We start from the raw sequence: 27,126 nt of genomic DNA, 5'->3' as shown, positions 1-27,126 counted from the left end.
CATTTAAAACCTTTTACAAGAAGACTTCTTTTGTATTTTTATTGATAGTTGCTATAATGATTTAATGTCTGTGATGCAGAGTAATGCTTTTATTGCTATTTTGCTATAAGTGGTACTATGATGTTTATTCTGTTTTTAATTTTGTGAAGACTCCCAGAGTCATTTTGGAGTTGGGGAGCCTAGCGGATGGATGGATGGATGGCCAGATGAATGTTTTGGGGGTTGGGCGGCCTAGAAATTGGATGGATAGATATATAATAAACAAATTATTAATGTTGTTGTTATTATTATATTAGATTTTTTAAATCCCTCCTTTTTATATGTAACTCAAGGCAGTGAACATACCTACCAGTAAAGGTATTATTTTAAAGTATTTCTGAGAGTCAAGACATCTGGATCATTCATCAGGCAGAACGATGTGATTCCTTCAGGGGGCAGATATTTGGGAGGAGTGGCAGCCATACAACTTAATTTTGGTCCCCTAAGCTTGTTCTGATGCTGAAGGATACTTCCCAGTACAAGCTCATTCTGAGATTGCATTCACTCTACCTGCTTTGCATGTCTGTACAATGATGTGAATGTACATTTGGTATTCTAAAGATTAGGGAGATTAGTTAATTAGATTTCCTACTTTTCTTTGGAAAAAACATAGAGGGACACAATGAAGGAAATCTGAAATGGGATCAGGCTGCTGATGCTACAGTTATACTGGCGTCAACCTTTCCTTTTCTCACGCTCACATAAATTATGCCCTTGGAGTTTATTTGGCAGTGCTAACAAATGCATTGGTAGGTACCCTTGATATTTGTTGTGCCTCTTCTGGGTGATTTATATCCCCCTCAAATGTATTTGAAAATGAAAGCTTAAAGATTTGTTGACTAAAGATACTGGAAGAAACCCCCAAAATAAAGCTTTCACATCAGAATGAGACTGTCTTACCCTCTCCTTTGAATGATCTGCAATTTGAAAGGAAAGGCAGAGAGTCCCATTGGCTTTATCTTATTCAGAGAACATAATGAGAAATCAAACATACATAAATAAGTACATATTAATGAATTAAGCCAATGTGCAATCATGTATCATACATTACCAAAAACTTGACAAGTGTTCTTCTTTTACTTAGGAAAAGGAATCAGTGAGATTAACTTTCAAAACTATATCCTTAAAAGGGTTTTTTTAATCACCACCACCACCAAATATCTATCTAGATCTAGGTCTATATATTTCTAAACATTGGCTAATAGGTTAAAAGGCTGCATGTGCATGTTGTAATTTTAACATGGAAAAATTAGCAATCAGGCATCACAATATATCTTTTTCTTTACTACAGGTAGATCTTGATTAGTGCAGTTAATGAATCCCATTAAATGGTCGCGTTATTTGAATTTGCACTATTCAAAGTGATATTTCTATGGAAATTATGGTAATTGGTTCCAGCTTGATGGAAATAGGCAATGAAAAATTTTAAACATAAATTTTTATATGTACAGGATACTAATGAAATATTACAATAAAGGATAAAATTATTATTATTATTATTATTATTATTATTATTATTATTATTATTATTACTACTACTCACATTTAGCCACTGCCCATCTCCCCCAGAAGAGGGACTCTGGGCAGTTTACAATAAAATCCCACACAAAACATAAACATTAAAATCACATAAAACAATTATGATAAAACACAATAAATAAAATCCAAGAGAGATGTAAAATCCAGGCTGGTGGGAGAGACTCTAGGGTGCGAGCCATCCCCAAGAATGATTATTCACTTTCCCACCCCAGGTGAGATGGCAGAACCAGGTCTTCAGGGCCTTCCGGAAGGTCAGGAGTGAAGGGGCCTGCCTCACCTCTGGGGGCAAGATATTCCAGAGAGCGGGGGCCACCACAGAGAAGGCCCGCTTCCTGGACCCCTCCAGATAAAATTCTTTTACAGACGGGGTCCGTAACATGCCCTCTCTGCATGATTGGGTGGGGCGGGCCGATGTAATGGGGATGAGATGGTCCCTCAGGTAACCTGGCCCCATGCCATGTAGGGCTTTAAAGGTAATAACCAACACCTTGAATTGGACCTGGAAGCAAACTGGCACCCAGTGCAGCTCGCGCAGCAATGGTGTTATATGTGCCCACCTAGGGGCACCAAAAATGGCCCACGCAGATGCATTTTGGACCAGCTGAAGCTTCCGGATACTCTTCAGGGGTAGCCCCATGTAGAGCGCGTTGCAGTAGTCTATATGGGAGATAACCAGGGCGTGAGTGACTGTTTGGAGGGCTTCATGATCCAGGAACGGGCATAACTGGCGCACAACCCGAAGTTGCGCAAAGGCCCTCCTGGCCACGACTGCCACCTGCTCTTTGAGCAGGAGTCGTGAGTCCAGGAGAACCCCCAGATTACGCACTGAGTCTGTCTGGGGCAGTGCCACCCCATCCAGAACTAAAGATGAGAGTTTCCCAGAAGATGAAGCCCCATCAACCCACAGCCATTCCGTCTTACCAGGGTTCAGTTGAAGCCTGTTGTTCCCCATCCAGACCCCCACAGCCCCCAGGCACTGAGAAAGGGCAGTCACTGCATCACTTACCTTACCCTGGATAGAGATGTATAATTGGGTATCATCAGCATACTGATGATACCTCAATCCGTGGTGATGGATGATCTTACCCAGTGGTTTCATGTAGATGTTAAACAAGAGAGGAGAGAGAACCGAACCCTGCGGCACCCTGCAATGGAGGGGTCGAGGGTTGGATCTCTCCTCTCCTATCACCACCAACTGGGACCGGCCCTGGAGAAAGGAGGTGAACCAGTGCAGAACTATGCCGCCCACCCCCAACTCCCTGAGCCGTCCCAAAAGGATACCATGGTCGATGGTATCGAAAGCTGCTGAGAGGTCAAGGAGAGCAAGGATGGATGCACTGCCTCCATCCCGCTCCTGCCAGAGATCATCCATAAGTGCGACCAATGCAGTTTCTGTCCCATATCCTGGCCTGAAACCTGACTGAAAGGGGTCCAGATAATCCATTTCCTCCAGGACCCTCTGGAGTTGTAACGCCACCACCTTCTCAACCACCTTCCCTAAAAAGGGGAGGTGGGAGACTGGACGAAAATTGTCCAGCACAGTTGGGTCCAGAGATGGCTTCTTGAGGAGGGGGCGCACCAGTGCCTCCTTAAAGGTGACTGGGAACACCCCCTCACTCAAGGATGTATTTACCATCGCTTGGACCCAACCACATGTCACCTCCTGGGCTGCCTTCACCAGCCAGGAGGGGCATGGATCCAAATAACAGGTGGTGGCATTCATAATCCGGAGGATCCTGTCCACTTCCTCGGGTCCAACCAGATAAAACTGCTCCCAGATAACAAGGCTAAAACGTTCCCTCGGTATCTCCACAGACCCTGCTTCACGCATGGAGTCCAACTTAGACCAGATCTGAGTGATTTTATCCTGCAGATGCTCAGAAAACTCTTCTGCACAGTCCTGTAGGTGGGTCACTGGGCCCACCTTCCCCAAAAGTGTACGTGTGATCTTAAACAGGGCCGTTGGACGGCAATCTGCGGATGCAATAAGAGCAAAGTAATACTGCCGTTTCGCTGCTCTTACCACCACAAAGTAGGCCTTAACAGCGGCCCTACCTTGTGTTCGGTTGGATTCAGTCTCTGTCTTCCTCCAGCGGTGCTCTAGGCGTCTCTTAAGCCTCTTCAAAACTCTCAGCTCCTCTGTGAACCACGGGGAGTGTTGGGTTGGATGAGGCAAGAGAGGCTGTACAGGCGTGGTCCTGTCCAAGGCCCCAGCCACTTCCCTGTTCCAGGCAGCAGCCAGGGCCTCCACTGGACCATGCAGCAGATCCCTGGGCACCTCCCCCAGCTCCCTCTGAAACCTCACTGGGTCCATCAGTCGCCGTGGGCAGACCAATCGAATGGGTCCTGCCTCCCTGTGGAGGGGAGGGGCATAGAAGAATCTCAGGGCCACCAGGGCGTGATCTGACCATGACAATGGGGATAGATGTGGCTCTCCCCTCAGATCACATTGCCACTGCTCTGACAAGAAGACCAAGTTTGGAGTGAGACCACTGTCTCGAGTCGGGTCCCGAATGATCTGGGACAGGCCCATGGCTGCCATGGTAGCCATGAACTCCTGAGCTGCCTGCAAGGCACGCCCCAGGGAAGGCAGATTTAAGTGCCCCAGAACCATAAGTTTGGGGAACTCCACCGCCAAACCCAAGAAGGCCTCCAGCAGCTCAGGCAGGGAGGTGGCTACGCAGCAGGGGGGCTGGTACAGTAGCAATACTCCCAACTGTTCTTGGGAACCCAACTTGAAGAACAGGGTCTCACACCTGGCAACTTGTGGGGCAGGGCCCCTGAAGGCCACAAGAGACTCTTGGATGACAACAGCCACCCCTCCTCCCCTACCCTGGTATCTTGGCTGGTGCCACACTCGAAACCCAGCTGGGCACATTTCCGAGAGGGCTACCCTCCCCTTCTGAGCCCAGCCAGGTTTCAGTGATACACGCCAGGTCTGCCCCCTCCTCTGCGATCAAATCGCATATGAGGGGGCCTTTGTTGTTAACTGACCTGGCGTTAAGCAGCAACAGCCGGAGACCAAGGCCCTCAAGGATCTGCTGTCCAGGGCCTGGGTCTGAACTCAGAGGGCCAGAACACACCACCAGTAACAAACACCGGTAAAAAGGATTAAAGGATTAAAATTTAAATTTATGGCTAACAAAGTCACAGAATAGTTATAGAAAGCAAAATAAAAAATTCTAATATCATTCCTAAAGGTAAGCTTACACTGACAAAAACATCTTTATTGTCTCTCAAAATATTTAGTAGCATACACTGCACTGTTTTCTCTTTCTTTAACTCTACATATGTTGGTAGACAGAGTGCTTTATCTACATCCTGGTGAATTTGCATGCTTTGATCGAGGTTAGGGTCAGCATCCATAATTTTTTACTTCATAACTTCTACAGCTTGAAAAATATCTTCAGATTCCTTGAGAGTGAACTTCTTCACTTGCACATTACTGTTTTCCTCTGATGGAATCTTCCTGTCCTCCACTTTGCACACATGAAGATTAGCAGCATCTAAAACCCCAGCTGCAACTGTGCACGCACTAGCCTTGCGTTAACTGAATTTTGGGTCACATTACACACAACCTGGTATCAATTTACAATTCACACTAAATCAAATATTGCATTATTAAAACTTGCACTAGTTGCAACCTACCTGTAATTACAACTGCACTAGTGTGGTGTGTGTGTGTGTGTGTGAGAGAGAGAGAGAGAGGGTGCAAGCTACAATATGTTTTTCAGTTTCTTAATTAAATTGGCAAAAACTTTAATGTCACAAATCCAATGTCGTAAGGTCTCTTTTTGCAACATTCTCCTGTTTTTATCTTGGCAACATCAGTTTATAAAACGCAGAGATCCATATATCTGCTAACTCAGTTTCCTCAGATAAGGGAACTACTGGTTGAAATACTGATTTTTGTCTCCTTCTGCCCCTGTTTCTCATGACACTGTTTTCTCCAGCACCACAAACAGAGCTTTTGGGTATGAGGGTTTGCGGAAGAGTAATTCTATTTTGCTTTGTGGAGGCAAATATATGATTTAACATTTGGGGTTCTACACTGCATTCAGTTTCTTCCCTGGGAAGCCATCTGTGAAATGGGCACAGGTTCACAAAAGAAAGGATTTTTTTTTCTTTTGAAACTAGGATTTTATCTCTTCTCTTTCCTTAGATTCTTGGAACTTGTCCTCTTTAGAATTAGGTATATTATAAACGTCTACACATACCACTGCAACCATTTTGGAATGGGCACTCTTTTTCTGTTCCTAGAGTATCCATAACACATTCTTGCGGGATCTCTAGTATAGAGCTGTCTACTCATGGTTAGCTCTAGAAAAACAGGATTCTGCATCTCACATTTTGAATGGGGTTATACTTTTCCAACTTTACTCAGGAAAGACCCTTACAGTGAAAATGCAACTGGTTGCAGATGGGATAAATATTGGCTCGTGACTTACAGTTGAAATGACTCCATCCAGCTGTCTTCCTCCATGGTTGGATACAATAATCCCTTGAACGCCATGTCTCACAGCCAGCTCAGCATCTTCTTTTGTCAGAATCCCCTTGATGATGATTGGCAGCCGGGTTAGGCTTTGTAACCAGGTGATGTCATTCCAGTTGACCGAAGGGTCTATGGATCCAGAAGGCAGACCATACTCTGTGTGGTCTTCACCCTGAAGGAGAAAGGCAGATGGAAACTTAATTGCCATTGTATGCTCTGTTACTACATATGTCTCTCTAAGTAAATGCTGGCTAATTGACCCTGCAACAGTATTATAATTTAACACTTCTCCTGTAGTGTGATTAGATTTGGATATAGTTTTTACTTCCTCTCCTGGATGCATGTGTTAATATTTGCTGTTCCAGAAAAATCTATCCTTTCATGAGGAGCTTCCAAGAGCCTTGCATATGTCCCATGGAACACCTGAATACTCCTAAGAACTCTACAGCATGTTGTAACAGGCACCTTCTGGTTAGGTGACGAAAAGACCAGGGCACCAGACTTTAAAGCTGGGGAATTTCATGAACATCCTCCAAAACTCTTCTGGTGCTTCTTGTTTCAACTACTAGTATACAAGGAGAGAGGAAGGTGGAACTGTTGTTTATTCGTTCAGCTGCTTCTGACTCTTCGTGACTTCATGGATCAGGCCACACCAGAGCTTCCTGTCGGTTGTGGTGGAACTAGGAAATCTATTTTTCCCCCTTCATGGTGCATCACTTGAAGTTGGACATTGCCATCTTAAAGAGCTGATAAAGGCTGTCTTGACTGGGGACTTCAAACCTTGTAGAGTTTAAGAGTTGCCTGACTTTTCATAAAAATGAACACTCCTTTTCATAAAAATGAACCCCACTGCCCTTTTGGTGGGTTTCTGGCCTAAGGCCAAAAAGGCAAAGAAACGGCTGGGAAATGTTGAGTTTGGAAATGTCCACAGGGAAGATAAAAATGAAGTCCTTGACAATACCACATATATCGGTAGTAAATATTAGTCATCCAATGTCACTTAAATGTCAAACATCAAGTGCTACTAATGAAATATCAAAAACCTTTATTAGATATTTGCTTGAGAACAATAGAATGTAAGGGTAGGAAGAGACATTGGAGATTATCCACTCCTGCCAGATACAGGAATCCATTATTACAACTTCCTCAACTGATGGCCATTCAGCCACCTGCACAGCCATCAGATATAACTGATCAATAATTAACATTGGTATTTGTAAATAATTTTCAGGGGGAGAGATAATTAAGTCATCTGTTAACATTATAGGCTATTAGTAATCCAGAAGATAATACCTCAGAAATGAATTCTGTATATGCTTTTATTTATTTATTTATTTATTTATTTATTTCGTATGGCAACTGTATATGCTGACTTGCTATGTTCAAACATCACATGAAACTACACTTCAGGAAGCTGACATAGTTTAGGGTGAGGTCCGCATTATCACATCATTAATTCAGCCAGAGTTCAGCCTTAGTAACAGTTTATGCCTCAGTGATGGAAGCTGCATAGGTAGGCAATTCTAAACCCTAGTTTGCATGCTGCACATTTTGGAAACTCAACCAAGTTTCTAAAATGTGCAGCATGTTTGGATTCTAAGGTCCACCATCCCTTCCTTCACATGCTTTTTTAAACTGATGGGTTTTAGGAGTTTACCAACCTCAAAAGCTCCCTTAAAGTTCTTCACTTGGATGGAATTCAAGAACTGGTAATGGTTGCGAATGTCATTCCGCCTCTTGCCAGTGTAAGGCACGTCAACAGTGAGCACCAGGGCCTGGAATCCCAAAGAATCCACCCGTCGCACCAGCTGCTCTGAGAATGTCCTCTTCCGGTGGAGGTAGAGTTGGAACCATCGTAAACCAGTAGGTGCAGCAGCAACAATTTCTTCCACAGAGCAAGTGGAATATGTGCTCGCTATGTAGCAGGTATTCATAGCTTCTGCCGCTTTTGAAAATATGGAGGGAAGGGGGAGAGTCAACACTGACTTCTTTGGTTCTATAGTTAAGCCTTAATGATCTAGGACAGAGTTTCTCAACCTTGGCAACTTGAAAATGTGTGGACTTCAACCCCCAGAATTCCCCAGCCAGCCATGGGGAGTTCTGGGAGTTGAAGTCCACACATCTTCAAGTTGCCAAGGTTGAGAAACACTGATCTAGTGCTTCCCATGCAGCCAATGATTCCCAGTTCTAGAACTGTGGTGTCCACCTGGGGAGGGGCCAAAGCAGGCAAGATGGTATTGGTGGCAGTGTAAATGAAGCTCCACCCCTTTTGTATGTACATCAACATTGGTGAAGGAACAAAGGGGGCATGGTTAAAATCACCCTACAGAGGCTGCTGTGCTAGGAGGGTCAGCCCCACCCTCTCTGGAGGGCCCAGTTGGGGACGCTTGTTTTATTACATTCACCTATTCAGAAAGGAGATTCCTCTTCCAAAAAATGCCAACCAATACAGAATCCACATCTGGAATCTTTTAAAAAAGTTTGGCTGTGGATGAGAATAAAGACTCTTGCTAATTTCAAACATACACAAAAGGCATGGAGACTGTAAATTAAGAGGCACCTCTTCTGTGTAATGAATGCTGTCCAGTTTTGCATATTTGGGCTAGAAATGAGTACCCCCACTGTGCTTTGATCTGTACATCTCCAAATGATGTGGGTGCAGTGGTGCTATTGTTTTTCCTTTACTTGATTACATGAACTCCAGGTGTGATTTTTTTGAAAAATGAGACTCCATGGCAGAAGAAAAGTAGGTTTACCCCTTACCTTCCAAGCTGCAATTCCAACACGTCTCTCCTTGGGGCTTAATTCAGATTAGGTTAGATTCAACTCCCCTTTATGGGAAGGGTTTTTCCCCCTAACCTTTCCTACAGCCTTGGGAAGGAGACTATGTCTGTAGGAATGCAATTACAGAATTGTACTCCTCATGCCTGCCATTAACTGCAGTGTGGGAGGGCATTTCCCTGGTCCCTCACATAGGTAGGGACTCATCCCAAGCAAGGCTTAGTGTTTGAAATCATCATGGATCAATCCTTTTCATTCAAGGCAGTAAAATTTACCATTTAAAATACCACCCAGAGAATCAATTTAGCATTTGGGATTTACCTACTGATTCCTGTTTCCTGAGCTACTGCCTTTTTGCACATTTAGTCAATATGTGACTCTTTAGGTTATTCCCTTCTCTAAGGTGGCTGAGAGTGTAGCAACTGAATTGACTGCCCTTCCTCTACAAGGAAGGAAGAGTTACTGGATGACTTTGGGGAGAATAGTGGCAAATAAAAAATTGCCATTTCCTATTGTAACCCACCAATGGCAGGAGGATAATGTCACACTCTGCACCACTCAGCCTTTGCAACTAACATCTGTGGTTAGGCAAAGAATTGACAGTGGAGGGAACTCACCATTGTCCTTCCAGGTTAGTCTTAGCTAGGGGAATTGGAAACAATTGGAACTCATGCCTGCCAAAAAATCAGCAGTTCTCTCTTCCTGAATTTACATGCTGTCGTTCTATGTGAAGCCACTATTTGGTATGCAGTGTCGCCAATTTTTATGAACTTGAAATCTGAATCTCACTAATCAGATAATATTACACTCATATGGTTTCAAGTATTTTCTTATACTCCAAAGTAAGTCTGTTGTTTTACAGAAACTGCACACTGAAGTGATTGAATGGTGGAATTGTCAGAAAAGATAATTAAGATCCTTTCGGTTCAAAGGAGATGCTGTGTGGGAGAAAGATGAAACAATGGCATGATAGGCTGATCATAAAGAGTGTAAGGATTGATAAGGAAAAGGAGACAGTAGCTTAGCAGATGTGGACAGATGTTGACCCCTGGTGATCCCATTTCCATAATGCAGGATCCCAGGACATCTAGTGTAACCCTTCTGGGATGTCTTTGAATTGGGTTGCAGCCAGGCTTGGCTAAGCACCAGAGGCTTTTTGGATTTAAATGGCTGTGATGTAGATTGGTCATAGCCATTACCATGCAGGGAGCAACCTATGCTTGGCAAGATAGATTGCCAAGTTTTTCTCATTATTTGATACAGATGAACCTCCTGATGGAGTTTTGCCTGGTTAAGCACCTGCCAAATTATATTACCAATATGGTGCTGACCCAGGAGCATGGAAGAGGCCTGGATAACAAGGCACAGAGAGATAAAATGACAGGAGTGTTTGCTGGCTACCTTTGGCAATGGACTGACCTATTTCTTCCTTCCTTGCTCTATCTCCAGTCAGACTGGAGGCAAGGCTGTGGCTTTACTGGCCCACAGGATAAATGGAAGATGTGTCCCTGGATTCAATGGGCCAGCACGCTCAGGCTTCTTCTCCCCTCACCAAATCCTTCCAATCCACTCAGGCCCCTTTCAGAAAGCAAAAAAACAGAGTTGGACTGGAAGAACTCACCTGTGGCATCCCACCCTGTTTCAGCCTTGGGTAGCTGGGATTGCTCAGGTGATGTTGTTGGTCAACATTTTCTCTTCTGTCTCTCTCTGCTCAGCCCATCTCCTGCATTCACTCAGAGCTGTCGTCCTGTTTGCTTTGTTCCTGAATCTTCTTAGTAAAGTTAGGGGGCAGGGGTATCAGATTTATATGGTATAGTTGTACAATTGTTGTACAATTGTATAGTTGTACAATTGTTATTTTTATTGTGCTTAAAAATATATCATGGTGGATATTGATTGTCTTGCTTTGGTGTAATTTTAACTGTTACTTTTTACTTGTGAATTCTGTGTGTAATGGGGGAGTGCAGAATAAAAATAATGGTTTGCTTGTAATCAACGTATTTGTTGTTACTCTGGTCACATTATGCAATTCTTGCAGATGCAATCCTGTAGCTTTCAGTTCTCCATTTGTCTCCTTCATGTGTTGTTCGACTCTTCTTCTCCTTCCATCCACCTTGCCCAGCATTATCATTTTTTCCTTAGATGCATCAGCTAGCATGATGTGCCCAAAGTAAGACAGTTTTTGCTTCATGGTCTTGGCTTCTAAAGAGCATTCAGGGTTGGTTTCCTCTGGTACTGAGTGGTTGGTCCTGTTGGCTGTCCAAGGAATGTGAAGGAGCTTTCTCTAGCTCCATATTTCAAAGGAGCCAATCTTTTTCCTCTTGCTCTTGAGCAGAGACTATCCCTCTCACCTGTATGTCACAACAGGGAAGACCAGTGAGAGGACCAGACTTTTTTTTTTAATAAGAATTTTATTAAGTTGCAAACAAAGATAAAAGCTACAGAAAAACAAAAAACTACAAAGAAAAAAAACCTAAAGTGTAGAAACGCAAGAGAAAAAATTTCAAAATTACAAAAAGAGGTGACTTCTGACTTTTAACAGCAAGGATATACAACCATTTTCCATAATCAATCCCTTACTCTATATTAAAACAAAATCACATTATTTCTATAAATCATTCCATTGGCACATTATAAAAATCACTAAATACAGTTGCTCCCTCCCCTTATATTAAAAGAAAAAAAAATGAACCTCCTAATAAACTGCCCCCCAAAGATAACATGTATTTAATTATTTCCTTCCTACTACTATTTTATACATTCCTGTCTGCTATAATAAAGATCAAACTAAAAAACATATAAATTGTCTGCCACTGTACTTGATAATACAACATTTTTAATAATCTTAATCATTTTAAACCCAAAATCAGACATTTATTTTTTTATTATACCTTAATAATCTTAATCCAAATAGTTAAAGATAAATGATATCAGCCAGACCCTAGAAGCAATCCAGATAAATATTCTTAAACCCTTATCCCACTTCAAAATAAACCAGAACATTTACATATCCCCACAATGTGCACAGAGCTTTTTTCTTAAAAAAATCAAGCAGCCCAACTGCCCCCCTCAAAAACTCCGACTTCTTTTCAGGAGACCTCCCATATATAATAACCCCTTCTTTTCCATGGCGTTCCATCAAAAGATCAATTTCACTTATGGCTTGCAACTTGATCTTTCCCTGTAATTTCTTCAACTCAACTATCCAATCTTCATCCAGCATTTCAACAGAAGTCCCGATCTCACTCTTAGAAGAGACATTTCTGTCGCTGTTAAATTCATCAGTTTCATCCACGACATCCCCAACCAGATGACACATTTTAGACCTCATATTTTCCACAGTGTCCTGAACACCTTGCATAAAAACTTGATAGGAATCAGAAAGAATCTGTTTAAAATCTTGTTGGAAGTCAGAGAAAGTCTGTTTAAAATCCTCCATGTCTCAAGCAGTAGATTATGATGCCCTCTAGGAGCTTAACCAGTGAAAGTCAAAGATAGGTCTTACCAGTCGAGTGTGGACACTGTTTTCAATCTTCTGGCTGCAAGCAGCTGTCTGGAGGACAGATTGGGTGATTCCAGGTGTTTTCCTTTTTCTGGAAAAACACTCCTGGGTTTCTGGAAAAACCTGCCTGAGCCCGAAAAAACTGCCGCATTGTCAGTTCTGCCTGCTGAGCCTGCGGGCACAGCTGTTCAGTCCTGCATGTCTGCACTGGAAGTAGGACCAGTCTAACTTTTGTCTGTAATGTCACAATCTTTCATGAGTTGATATATGCTACCCAATGCCTTTTTGCCCATCATTATTCTTTTCTGAATCTCTTTTGAAACATCTCTCCCCCCACATCTTTATTCATTTTGGAGCCTAGAAAATTGAAACTGCCTACCACTTCTGTCATCTCATTGTTTATCTTAAATTACTCTGGCTTTCCAGTAGACACGGTTGTCTTCTTGATGTACAAAAGTCCAGCCTTTTCACTCTCCTGTTTTACTTTTAGAATGATAATTCTTAAGTCTTCTTAAGTTTTTGCAACCAAGGGTAGCATCATCCATATATCTGAGATTTTTGACATTCTTTTCCCCAACTTTGACACTAGCCTTCAATTCTTCCAGACCATAATGTATTCAGTGTATAGATTGAATAGGTATGATAATCACCATAGAATGTAGACCCATTGGACTCCTTTCTTGATGGTAAAGCATACGGTGTTATCAAATCCCATTTTTACTGTAGCTTCCTGGTTATTCTAGAGATTTCGTATCAGAAGAATTAGATGCTTGGCATACACATGGCTTTGAGAGATTTCCAAAAGCTTTGGCGTAGTCCATAAAAGAGTAGAGCTCTTCTTGATATTCTGTTGCTGTTTCCATCATCCACCTAATATTAGCAATATGACCTTATGCTTCCTTGTTCCTTCTGAAGCTTACCTGTTCACTTGTCACTGCTCTTTCCATACAGGACTCTAATCTCTTCTGAAGGATTTTCAACAGCATCTAGTTGGCATGTGGTAGGTATTAGGGCTATTATCCTATATTTATAGCATTCCTTTAAATCTCCCACTTTAGGGATTGCAACATTGATAGACCTTTTTCTGTGTGGGCCATGCTGCCTTTTCCCTCCATATTTGTTGACAGAGGGCTGTCTTGATCTACAGTATATTGTTTCCATCCTAGCCCCATCTCTATGGAGATTTCATCCACTCTTGAGGCTTTCCTATTTGCCAGTAGGTTTATAGTCCATCTGACTTGCTCCTCAAATTCTTCTTTCTTGACTATGGTCTCACCTGAGTTGGTCTTCTTAGACATGTTTTCCATGTATTCTTTGTTGCAGATGCTGGGAAAGCCTTTAGCCCAGGAGAGGTCAAAAAAGTCACACACCAAGCATTTCTATAAAAATAATTTATTTACAGAAAGCAAAAACAAAAGCAAAACATTTAAAGTACTTAGCTCCGTTTGGAGCAAGCCTTGCTGAGCTACATTTCCAGCAGTGAGAGAAAGAGGAAGTGAAGAACAAGTCCGGGCAGGTCCTCCCCCCAGGCTATTTTGCATGAAGCACGTGAGAGGAGACAATCACTTGCAACCTTTCACCCGGCCAAATGATTAGGTATAATAGTAGCTTAATCTGTTAGTAGGAAAACCTCAACACTCCCCTTTTTACACTACAGATTAAGATGCATAACCAATCTTCTCTGACACCTTTATATGTCTTTCCATTATCTCCCCTTTGGTTTAACAGAAAGCTACCATCCTTCTTCCTGTGTTTTTCCAAACCTAGGTTATTATAATTCCAAGGCTTCTTAATATGAAATGGCTTTTCATGCAGGCTTCAAAATCAAGCCTTTGTTTTTCTGTTGATGTGAACAGCAGCAAATCATCAACATAAATGCAGAGATACATACAGCCTTGTTTGTCCTTCTTCATATATACACAGGGATCTGCTTTTCCTTTTTCAAAACCAAAATTCTGCAGTTTTTCATCTACTTTTTGGTTCCAGGATCTAGCAGCTTGTTTTAACCCATAGATTGACTTCTGCAGTTCACAGACTAGATTCTCCCCTTTTTCATAGCCAGGGGGTTGCTGCATGTATAATCTGTGGTCTAAATCACCATAGAGAAATGCAGTTTGAATGTCATAGTGGTTAACTGACATTCCCTTGAGTGCAGCAACTTTTAACAGTAATCTAATTGATTCACCTTTAGTAACTGGTGCAAAAGTCTTGTCAAAGTCTAAATCTTTCCTTTGAGTGAACCCTTTTGCAACCAACCTTGCTTTATATTTTTGGATTTTGCCATCAGCATCCCTTTTCAGTTTGAAAACCCACCTACAACCCAGACAGCGTTCATTGGGAGGTAGATTTACCAGTTTCCATGTTTTATTTTCTTTCAAGGATGCTAATTCCTGTTGCATGGCAGAATGCCAATTTTGTGCAATCTCAGGTGGTAAAGCATTCACTTGTTCTAAAGACTCAGGTTCTGTGAATATGTGAAAAGCCTTTACTGTTTCAGCCTGAAAACGTGATGGAGGAACGCCTTTATTACTCCTCTGAGATCTGCGAGGTAATACCGGGCTTAAATTTTGACTCCTATCACTTTCCTGAGAAGCATCTGTCTCATCAGACAGATCTTCAGTTTGCTTTTCTAGTTTAATGTCCTCATCAGGCAAAAGATCACCATCAGCAAGTCCTTGCTGTTCTCTTGTGGTGGTCAGATCAACTGGAGAGCTAGAATTTAATCTCCCCCAGTTTTGTTCAGCAAAAGAAGCGCTTTTGCTAATTATTAATTTCTCTCCCATTATGAACCTGTAGCTCCTCTGGCTTTGTTCATAGCCAACAAAGATGGCTTTCTTTGTTGTGGGGCCTCCTTTCCTTCTCTGCTGTTTTGGAATGTGAACCCATGCAGTGCTACCAAACACTCTAAGATGGCTTACCTTTGGTTTCACACCATAAAACAAATGGAATGGAGTGTCCTGAATCATAGAGTTATACAACCTGTTCTGTACATAACAAGCAGTCGATAAAGCTTCTCCCCAGAACTTAAAACATAATCGTGAATCTTTTAACATGCATTCCATCGCATTTTGCAAGGTTCTGCCCTTTCTTTCAGCAACACCATTTTGCTGAGGGGTGTACGGGTTAGAAAGAATTTGTTCTATCCCCTTTTCCACTAGGAACCTTCTGAATTTGTGAGAAAGGTATTCTCCTCCTCTATCACATTGGAGTGCAGATACAGGCCTAGGGAATTTTCCATTTGCCCATGTCACAAAACTTTTAAATTTCTCAAATGCCTCATCTTTATGTTTTAAGATGTAGATAAATGTGTATCTTGAGAAATCATCAATGATGGTCATTGCATACCTTGCTTGTCCAAGACTTGGAGCAAAAGGACCAATAATATCAGAGTGTACAATTTCCAAAGGTCTAGTTGTAACTCTGTCACTGTGCTTACTCACAGGAGCTTTCAGTGTTTTGCATTCTTTGCAAACTACACAATCTAAGTATTTATCACAGGGTTTTATCTTTAGGTCAGCACACAGCTGTGGCATTTGTGCTATATACTTGTAATTAGCATGACCAAGTCTCCTGTGCATCAGGTGTACACATTGGTCATGATATGGTGTGTTGCCAACTGCAGCCTTGCAGCTTGGCTTCCTTGCATTTTGCACAATGTACAAGGAGTCTTTTAACATACCAGTAGCACACAATTTCCCATTTTTACGTATCTCACAACCATTTTTCTTAAATGTTATGATATACCCTGTTGCAGCCAATTGTGCCACAGATAAAAGGTTTGATTGTAAATTTGGCACATACAACACACCTTTTACAGTTTCTCCTAAGCAGGATAAATACAAGTCACCTTGTCCCATAATTTTGGTCACAGACCCATCAGCCAAAGATACACTTTGTCTTTTAGTTTTAGACAGTGACACAAAAGAGCTTTTACAATTACATAAATGACAATTGGCCCCAGAATCTAACACCCATACATCAGAATTACCCTTCTCAGCAACCTGTGCAATTTGGGTTGTCTGAAGAGCCTTCTTCTGTGTTGCCCTTGTGTTCTTCTGCTCTGTCTTTCTACTCTTGGGTCTCATGGCACAGTCTCTTTGCAAATGTCCAGCTGAACCACAAGTGAAGCATCGCTGGCTTGCTAGTGCTGTGGCCTCAGGTTCCTTTCCCTTCTTTTCCCTCATTTTCTGGTCTTGCAGCTTTCCAGAAGAGATGGGGGGGGATCTTTCCTCTCTCTTCTCCCATTCAGCGAGTAAGCGCTGTGTAACATACGATGGGGTGAGGTCTGCTTCAGGCATAGCCTCCAGGGTACAAATCAGCGTGTCCCACGTTTCATTCAGTGAGGACAGGAGGATATAGGATTTTGTGAGAGGTGTAAATTCCATTCCTCTCTCCTGCAACTCAACATACAGCTGCTGAATAAAATGCAGGTGCTCAGGAAGGCTATCTCCTTCTGCAAGGTAGGCTCTGTACAGCTTTTTCGTCAGAGTAACTTTACTCCCTGCTGTTGCCTTTACATATAAGTCTCTCAAAGCGTCCCAAAGTTGCTTTGCAGACTGCATGCCTCGCACGTGGACTAGCTGATTGTCCTCAACTCCCAAGATAATGGTGGCTCTAGCCCGCTCATCCTGTCTCAGCCATTCAGCACTGGGATTTTGGGGGGTTTGCTCACCAATTGGCAGCCAAAGATTCTCTCTGCGAAGATACATCTCCATCTTCAGGGCCCAATTCAAATAGTTGGTCTCTGATAGGCGCTCCAGAGGCATCGCTGAGGGCTGGGAGGTAGCCATGGCTTCTTCCTCCTTTTGCAAGTCACCTCAGCTAGCTTCTAAGTCCTGCAGACCGGCAGTTGCTGGAAAATCTCCAGGTGGCTCCAAAGAAAATCTTCACAGGTCTTTGCTACCTGCCTTTAAATTGTGCACGAGGTGTGGAGCTGACCTCTTTTCTCTCTGGGTTTTATTGCGTTGTTTACTGGGCACATAACCTGTTGCAGATGCTGGGAAAGCCTTTAGCCCAGGAGAGGTCAAAAAAGTCACACACCAAGCATTTCTATAAAAATAATTTATTTACAGAAAGCAAAAACAAAAGCAAAACATTTAAAGTACTTAGCTCCGTTTGGAGCAAGCCTTGCTGAGCTACATTTCCAGCAGTGAGAGAAAGAGGAAGTGAAGAACAAGTCCGGGCAGGTCCTCCCCCCAGGCTATTTTGCATGAAGCACGTGAGAGGAGACAATCACTTGCAACCTTTCACCCGGCCAAATGATTAGGTATAATAGTAGCTTAATCTGTTAGTAGGAAAACCTCAACATTCTTTCCCTTGTTTGTTCCTTATGTCACTGAGATGAGATGGGAAGGTTCCCATGATTCCTCTAATTTTCCTACATAGATCCCTTATTTTTCCTATATTGTTATTTTTTTCTATTTGTCTGTTATTCCTAGTTCAGATATACCTCTTTATTTCTTCTTGCCTGCTGTTGGAAGTTTGTATTAAGCTCTTTAGTTTTCCCAAAATCAGTGGCTTTTGCCAGTTTTCTTTCCTTAGCTTTTTCTATGGCTTTGTTGGAAGACCAGTGTGTCCTTTGTTTCTTTCTGGCTCTTGTGATATGCTTTCTTTTTTTACAATTATTTTAATTTCTTCCCACAATTCTTCAGGCACTCTGTCCACAAGGTCCAGCTCTTTGAATCTCTTTCTAGCCTCATATTCTTCAGAAATGTATTCAAGGTTTTACCTCATTAGAATTGGATCCTCTCTAGTCTCTTTCAATTTGATGCCTCTTTCTATGATTAGTAGCTAACGGCCTGATTCCCAATCAGCCCTTGGCAATGTTTGCAAGTCAGCAGAGAACTAACAAGATGTAACCTATTTGATTATGACATTGTCCATTTTGAGACATCCAGTTACAGAGTGGTCATTTAGGTGGCTGAAAAAATGTATTAGCAATGAACAGAATACACAGACATCTATCAGTCATTATCCTGCATCATTGCAGGTTCCTAGTCCATATTTTCCAAATATTGAGTGCCTTAAAAGTCCAACCCCATTTCCTGACTATAAGCAGCAGTGCAGTCAATACTGGTATGGGGCCAAATTAAATACCTTGACCGGAGTTAGGGGCAGCCATTCTATTGGAGGAAGAAAGCAATGGATGGATGGATAGATAATAGAGAGATGATAGACGGATCTCTCTCTCACACACACACCTATACAAATATTAAAGTAGTAAGCCAGAATTCTACAATAATTAGGCCATGCACATTTGAGCTGTGTTAGGGGAATGAATAAAAAGCCAAAGTAGGAAGGGGCCAGACAGGCCATCGTGCCAGCTTAAGGCCAAGCTCCCCTTTGGAGTGTTTGCCTCACCAATCTTCATGGCAGGGAAGGAAAGCAAAGCAAGAACCCACCTCCGAAAGTAGCTTTAGCAGCAGCAGACCACTCATCAGGCTTTTTTTTTTTTGTCCTCCCACATGTACAGCTGTCTATTTGGGGGTCCAATTGGTTGTTTAAGGAGCCCTTGTCTCTGAGACTGCCAATTATTTTGTGTGCAGCAGTTCAAGCCCTGCATGTGTTTCCCCACTAGAAGAAACTGGGTGGACTCATGTGCAGATACACTGTGTTCTGCTCTCTCTCTGTAAATTTACAATTAAAATTACCATATAGGTTTGGAAGATGATAGATGATAGATAGATAGATAGATAGATATAGATTCATTGATTGATTGATTTACAAATGCTTGTTTTCTTTTGAACCCACCATAATCCCATACCAAATCCAGTTGATTATATGATCAATTATTCTTGACCTTTACTGTTGCTAGGCAAAGAGATTCTTGCATACCTCTAGCTGTGCTCTGCTCTCCATCGGGACAGGCCAAGCCATGGAAGCCGGTAGGAGCAATCCCCACTGGGAAGTCAATTTCTGAGCCAAGAATAGTGGTCCTTGGATCTACTACAGACATATCCCGCAGGACACGTGGCCGCAAATAGATTCTGTAGGAAGGAGAGAGCAGAAGCAGCAGGGCTGATAAGAGCTAATATTACCCAAGAAAGTCTAAAGAAATAAAACCTCCATATCTATCTGCTTATCCATTTCTCTTCCTATCTATTAGTCAATCCATCATAATAACCTCAAGCAACATTCTAGATTTTGTCATGTATTTTGAATTCTGCAATGGCTGAGAGCAACCAGGTGTGCGCTGCCAAAATGGTATGTATGTCACTGCTGCCTTCTAGTTGTCCAGATTCTTTTCAGTCCAGATCCGGTAGCCTTACAATGACACTGAGCTTGCTCAGTTCACAAGGCACATGGAGAAGGCATCCTATGAGTGTAGCCTTGGGCAGGAGAGTGTTTTTGGTGTGGCTAGTCTTGATTCCTCGTGACTGCATAGAGATGTCCCTGCTGTTTTCTTGGCAACATTTTCAGAAGTGGTTTGCCAGTGCCTTCTTCCTATACCTGAGAGGCAGGAACTTGCCAAAAGCCATCCAGTTGGCTTTGTGCCTAAGGGAGAACTAGAATCGGGTTTTCCCACTCTGTTTCAGCATCTTTAACCACTACACCAAATGGCTTCTGAAGGAGAGATGCCATAGTCTATTAAAACAAAAGTTACCTTTACATTTACCTAGCTATATACTTCAGTTAACTTTTTCAGTGACAGATAATGAACAGTAATCTTTTTTGAACACTGATGAAGAGACTAGAACAGGGAAGAGAGAAAACAGCCATCTTTCTTACTCGGATACGAAAGTTCCATGCAGTCAGTCCTTTTATTATGTAAGCTTAGCTTTCCCAAGCTTGTGCCCCACAAGTGCAGGGATCATGCTGGCTAAGAAACAGGGATTTGTAAGTGCCCTGTAAATAATCTAAATGGATGCCATGCCTCCATTGGGCAGGTGCTGTGGGGCTCCTTGTTCTGAAATGCTCGATTGTTTCTTGTAGCAAATGTGGGACCAGGAACTATTTCAACAACTCTGAGGTAACTAGAAGCTCAGGTTAACCATCCAGGCAGTGATTACTCTCTGCTGCTTACTGTTGTAACAGGCTACACTGTGTCACACACTTTTGTGAGAAGTGGCCAGAAAACCCATCAAAACTAGGGTGTTATGACACATCAGCTGTTAGCATAACCACAGTCAATTTCTTTTCTCAGATCAAATTTCTAGTCTGGTGAGTACCAGATCATTCACATCTAGCTGAGTTTGCATCAGATAGTGGGTCAAGGGAACAGTAATTCAGTTGGCTTGGTGTCAGTGTGGACTCATCTGACTCACTTAGAGTAGCTATCTTCTTTCCAAAGACTTACTTTCCACCCTACCTTTTATATGCCATGAGATTATCATCTCGTGTATAACATTCATCAGCACCTGCCGCAAAATAATCCCAGACAGCCTTGGGAAGATGCTTTTTAGCGTAAGCTTCGAAGTCTGATAAACAGACAAGGGTCATTTCAAAGCAAAGTGAGAGGAACCTGGTAGGAAGAGAGAGACTGAATAAATATAACAAGTATAGAATTCCAGGTGAAAACCCTGACATAAACTTGCAAAAGAAATAGTGTTACAGTCAAGAACCTACTATCTAAAGGATGAACAAGATCCCACAAAAGCATCTGGAATTCATTTAGGTTACTTCAGAAATGTTAGCCAAGCAAAATGTGTTGTTATAATCTCAAGTTATTCTTATATTATACATTTATATTCACCTTCATCCAAAAAGGATTAAAGGTGTAAAGTTTATTTCCCTGCCTAGTCTATAGACCTGGTATTTCTTGGCCATCACCCATTCAAGCAGTAACCAGGTCCAATCCTTCATCGCCTTTTGGTATCAGCCAGGGTTGGAAAAATAAAATAATCACCACGAGGTGCACTTACCTTATTGAGCATGATGATACAACTCACCACTTAACTTCTTCAATTTTGCTTTTTTTCTTAAAAAAGGAAAGTGTTAAGAACTTTTTCATTTTTTACAGAATCTGATGATTTGTGTAGGCATAGCTGCCTATTCTGTGGAAATAATTTATATTGTAAACCACCCAGAGTCCCCCCGGTTGGAGGAGATGGGTGGTGACAAATTTGATAAATAAATAAAATAAACAAATAAATAAATAAAGCTGGCCAAAGATTGGAGAAATTACATATAGATGACCTTGTGTGGAAGCCTTTACTGTCTGGACTGGAGAGAAAGGATTCATTTGTTTCCTTATCTATGGCAGGCAATTTCAATTAAAATGGCAGAAATTGCCATAATGCCCTTTGTAAGAAATAATCTTCTACAAGAGAAGTCCAGGAATATGTATTATTTTGCACTGTTGAATTGTTGATGCTGATTTGTGGGTCAGAAATAAGTGCCAAAGGATTCACTTTCCCAAACCCATGTGTGGTCAGTCATTGTACTGCAATCTGTAAAATGCTCAGTAGACTCTAGAATAGGAAGGGAGGGAATCTGCTCAATGAGTAGAAAGTTTGTAAATACAGTGCTGGTCAGGTTCTCTTGATCTATCTTGCATGGAAAGGCTACAGATTGGTCATGTTGAACAAAATAGAAGAACCTGCCAGAGATACAGTTAAGGGTGGACTTTCAGGCTGAGCTCTAGGGCCCCACAATCTTGGGAGCATCACAATCTGAGCCTTTGAAATGTGTGGCAGATCATGAAAGGAGGAAAGGGTCACCACCCAAGGGATCCACAGTCTAAAATGCCCTAGAGGCACAAAGCTTTCTCTGACCTCAGTGTCTTCCCTAAGTCACTTTAGCTGTCATTGGAAAGGTACAAGGAGAGGCATAGGGGAAAAATAAATGCAGATGCTCCAAAGAAAGGAAGTTCTCAGGGAGGGAAACCTAGTAAGGCTTTTCTTGGTGTCTCTCCCATGGTTCCATGGATATTTTATTTGTCTCTGTCTCTCTGTCTCTCATCTATCTATTATCTATCTATCTATCTATCTATCTATCTATCTATCTATCTATCTATCTATCTATCTATCTATCATCTATCTGTCATCTTATATGGCTGTCTATCTCACTTAGTGATCCTAGGTGGGACACAACAACTGCTTCATGATGATTTATAAAATTCCTGTTATCAAAATAATTGTGTAAACCTTTCTGAAGATTAATATCACCATATGGAAGGGAACAATTATTGCTGGAAATGTCCTTGTTATCAGGTCTGTTAGTAGCAGGAGCACAACAAAGCTTGTACAAATGTAAATGTAAATTCAAATTTATTTACAGTAATTATGGTTGATGACAGCAAAGTGAAAAAGCTCAGAAGCAATGGTCAAATACAACAAAAAGTTGTATGACATCTAACCTTAAAACTTAAAAAATGGAGACCAGAGAAAATTGAATAAAATATAGTATATGAAACATAAGACAAAACAGAAACACCATAAAAGAGAAATACCATAAAATAAGGAAGACTTCATAAAGTCATCGCTCCAAGATTAGAGTATCTTATGTCTTCTTATGTGCATTGCTGCAGATAGAAACTTAGCTTCTCTAGTGCTGATGGTGGAGTTCTGATCTATGAATAGGAAATGGAGTGTGTCTCCCTCATAAAAAAGGGGAGTTTTGTTAAGAGATGGTAAAGGTATATTTGCACATCAACTGACATAAAAAAAGCAATGGGAAAACATGTGTGAAAGGGTCTCAGGTTTGTTCAGGCCAGGAGAACAACCTCTCCCTGTGAATGGGGTCCTAGTCTACCTCCCTTTTAGTACTGCTGAGGGTAAGACATTGAAGTGAGCCAGAGAAAGGCTCTGTATATTCTGTATTTTGCCTTCTTCACTTACAATCAAAGTTCTTAATACAAATTATTTAAAAATGCCCTTCTCACCCCTATGGGTGATATGTGTCTTCTTCAGTCTTGGGTCCAGAGGCCAGGAGTCTGAGGGTTCTGCACAGTATCTCAGCTGTTCCTAGCACTGCATTCTTCTGGACAGAAAGCTGGGATGTTGCACCTGGGATCTGTTGGAGCCCCTCTCCCAGTTTGGGGGTCGCAGCCCCGAGGGCTCTTACCACCCCTGGGACCACTTTGGCCTTTCCACATCCTCTCCAGTTCCTCTTTCAGGCCCTGGTACTTCTCCAGCTATATATATGTCAATTAATTAAAATGGAAGAGAACCTGTTCATTCATTTCAGCCAGACAAGTAGAAGCAACACCATTACACAAACCAAATTACAGATTGTCCAGCTGCATCCTTGGCCCCATCATCCATTTTCCTCCCATACCATTCCAAAAACTTACTTTTAGCACTGGAATAGCAGCAGATAAAAGACTTTGCTCCAGCAGGGATTTTAAAAGAACGTTGAATGTGTACAAGCACTTAGTAAGAACAGGAGTTCCTCAGTTCTGAAGGATAAATGTTAGAGATTGAATAAACTACTGCAAGAGATTAAAGCTTAACTTCCACAATAAACTTTGTACCCTGTCCTGTTCTGAAAATACTCTGATCATGCAGTGTTAGTTGCATATCCAAAGCCCTGGAAATTTTCAGAAGCAAGAATGATGAAATCATTATGCAGAAAGCAGTGTGAAAAAAATGTGGGTGGTGCTCTTGTGCCTCACAATGTATATCCCAGGGAAGGTCTGCATACATTCAGTAGCATTTATAATTGGCATATTTCTTCAGAATCTACTATTCAATCCCAGATGCTCAGATTTTTAGCAATTAGTTAGCACTCATATTTATAACAATTAAATTATTCATCGTGTAATTTTTCTGCCCCATAGAAGCTTACCTGTAAGGACAAAAGGGGGCCTTTTTACAGGTGGAACTTCTACAGAAGGAATGCCATTACAGATGCAAGAAATCATGGACCTTTCCAGCAAGAACAGGCAAGTAAGCAGACAATGCAATTCCTAAACTGCATTTTAACTCGTTAGCTCATTCATCTGCTATTAGTACATGCAGAGAAAATGGCACAAATTTCACCCCTTAGAGTCTGCCCATATTCTCTGGACACTGAGCACTCTCTCCCCTCCTCTTTGTCTCAGAGCCATTATTTACATTGCAAGAACTCCATTTCCTACAAAGGCCAGGAGGTCCATGTGCAATTGCAGGGGGCTTGACCATGCTTTTCTTTCTTTCTTTAAAATTTCACCTTTTAATAATTGTAAGCCAACTGCTAACCTTTGTGCACTTTCTTTTTTAAAACCCAGTTCTATTACATCAATGAACAAATCCACCTTTAGAAGACGGGCAAGTTTTAGATGCAGCGTATGATTCTTAAGGCGTCTTTATGCAATGGAGTAAACCCTTTGGCATACGGGGGTGAGACATAGACACACACACACACTGCATCCTTTCCTGTCAGGTGTTTACTGTTGCTTTATGTTTGTACTTGACATCTCCCCTGTGAATAAACAGGCTTGTTGTAACTGACCTGATTGTGGACGTTGGACCCAAGATCAGCCATGGGTGGTGCTGGGTTAACAAACATTGCATGGTGTCAGAATGGAGTGAGCTCTAAAGAGCCTCACTTCCAGCCCCCAGCATCCCAGTAACAGCAAGAAATGCTGAAGAGGATTGATCTAAATAGCTTCAGGCCTTTCCATTGTATCTGATTGCTAGGAGGTCTGAGCAGAGAGAAAAAGGAAAGGCTTTGGTGTGCTTTTTAAAAATGTTGCTGGCAAAGAGGCCCAGGAGATTTGCAACTCATACCAGTTTCTACAGGAAACGGATAAGCCAAAATTGCAAATACCAATAGAAAAGTTTGCTGTGTATTTTGTCCTTAGGAGAAACATTACTTTTGCCAGGCAGATGTTTTTTACAAGAATTCAAGGAGCAGAGGAGAGTGATGGCTGACTCATATGTTATGGAGTTTAACGGACTCTATCAAATAAATACATTTGGGGAACTTGGTGAATCACTGATAAAGGACAGAGCAATGTGCTGCATGAGTTCAGCCACACCAAAAGAGAGGCTGCAGAAAGAGTGTGACTTGATTCTAGATAAAGGAGTAGATCTAGCCAGAGCAAAGAAGCCTTGGTGTCCCAAAAGCAAATTTTGGTTGCTTCTGGGAGTGAGAGATTTGCTTTATGGGCAGCTACCTGGACTGCAGAAATCCATAGATGTTCTGGCTTAGTCAAGAGCTAGTAAGTTTCCAGTAGGAGTGATAGGTAGTACATTTATGTGGAAAAACTCACACCCCCAAACTGGCCAGCATTTGTAATAAATACTGTGGCAAAAGAGACAAATGTGCTGTTTGGGGGCTGTTACACTGATAACATCAGGCACACCAAGTACCAGTAAATGGAAATAGTTTGTGGCAGTCTGTTACAGCTGCGGCTGGAGTGCCAGTGTTATTTCAGCTATGTATGGGAGTTGAAGAGGATGTCCTTCCACAGCCAATAGCAAAACCACTGTCAAGGTTGCTACAAAGGATGCATTCTTTGGTGAATTTGGTAGGGCATATATTAACCCAGACAGTACACTGGTTCCAGTACACTGCACCGCAGGCATGCCAGAAGATGATTTGGATGTTTCTGTTACTAGAATGGGAGGGGTATGTTTGTTAGATAGTGAGCGTGCACAACCTGGGTGTAGGTTGATTGGGGCCCCCGCTGGGTATTCTGGGGGATGTGGTGCTGTTAGCTGGACTTGCCATCTGTTCTTGTTTGTTATTCCCTTTCTTATTCCTTTGTTCTTAAATTGTACACTTTGTATTTTGTTTGGTTTAATTGTACACCACCCAGAGTCAGTTTGCAGTTGGGCGGTACCTAAATTGAATAAGTTAAATTAAATTAAATCTTAGGTGAGATGTGTGTTGCTGGACTGCTGTGTTGGCTCCACCTCCACTTTGTGTCGATATAGGCCCAAGATAAACTGTCTGCAGTCAAAGTTAATTTTCTCCATGTGGTGTGTCCCGGTCTAAATCCACCAGGCCTTCTGTGCTCATTTGGACCTCCCCAAATGAGCACAGAAGGCCTGGTGGATTTAGACCGGGACACACCACATGGAGAAAATTAACTTTGACTGCAGACAGTTTATCTTGGGCCTATATCGACACAAAGTGGAGGTGGAGCCAACACAGCAGTCCAGCAATACACATTTTTCCACACTCCTGCCCTTTTTAATTTTACACTATTTTTAAATAATATATTTTAGCTATTTTTATTTTCTTTAGTTAGTTTTAGTTAAAATAAGTATATTAGATTACTGTAGATTTTGAATTAGATTTTTATTGGACTTACTAGACTATTTTAAATATATTATATTTTAAATGTATTCACAAATTTTTATGGCGAGACGATTACAGAGGCAAAAGGTGCAGGCAAAGGTCTGAGAGGATTTGAATAACATGGGAAAAGAAAGAAATGACATGGAATCAGTCCAGGCTCACTCTCCTCTTTAAAGTCTGCTAAACAACCAAAGACAGAACTTTTTACACAAAAGGAATCTGTCAATTTGTGGACAGTTTAGATCTAGTTATACTTAATGGCACTGTTGCGGTGACACACAAGGGGAGTTTACATTACATTACGTTACATTATGTTACAACTGGGCCAATGTAGTTGATTATATTATGATTTCCTGGAATTTTGTCCATCAAATAGCTTACTTCTATATTGGAACTCACCCTGATAGTGACTACTTTCCACTAATTCGTTTTTTTGATTTTAAAACAAATCTTGAATCAATAGATGTAAGCCTACTGCCCCACTGACATTACAACAAAGGGGCACGAATTATTAGATGGTTTGATTGTATCTGGCCTTAGGGCTGTAATAAACTTGATTGATTGATTGATTGACACGAAGTGGAGGACTAGTGAAGCCAGGGGA

The 27,126-nt window shown here is 41.7% G+C and overlaps 2 protein-coding genes across 2 annotated transcripts in view; one reads left to right on the top strand and one right to left on the bottom strand.

The window, feature by feature from the left end:
* The window catches only part of HAO2 (hydroxyacid oxidase 2), a 28,270-nt gene extending 4,552 nt beyond the window's left edge, over positions 1 to 23,718 (bottom strand). Inside the window, exons 1-5 of the mRNA XM_063294645.1 lie at positions 23,587 to 23,718; positions 20,662 to 20,814; positions 19,188 to 19,339; positions 7,732 to 8,015; positions 6,027 to 6,242 (exon numbers count right to left, since the gene is read on the bottom strand). Coding sequence (XP_063150715.1) covers positions 6,027 to 6,242; positions 7,732 to 8,015; positions 19,188 to 19,339; positions 20,662 to 20,792 — 783 coding nt within the window. The 5' untranslated portion in view covers positions 20,793 to 20,814; positions 23,587 to 23,718. The remainder of the gene's footprint in view (positions 1 to 6,026; positions 6,243 to 7,731; positions 8,016 to 19,187; positions 19,340 to 20,661; positions 20,815 to 23,586) is intronic.
* The window catches only part of PEX5 (peroxisomal biogenesis factor 5), a 347,422-nt gene that overhangs the window by 199,636 nt on the left and 120,660 nt on the right, over positions 1 to 27,126 (top strand). The window lies entirely within an intron of this gene.

This window comes from Candoia aspera, chromosome 2 (genome assembly GCF_035149785.1).
Source record: "Candoia aspera isolate rCanAsp1 chromosome 2, rCanAsp1.hap2, whole genome shotgun sequence".
In the NCBI taxonomy this organism is placed as follows: Eukaryota; Metazoa; Chordata; class Lepidosauria; order Squamata; family Boidae; genus Candoia; species Candoia aspera.
The sequence above is the reverse complement of the archived record's forward strand: the minus strand, read 5'-3'. Positions and strand labels throughout refer to the sequence as shown.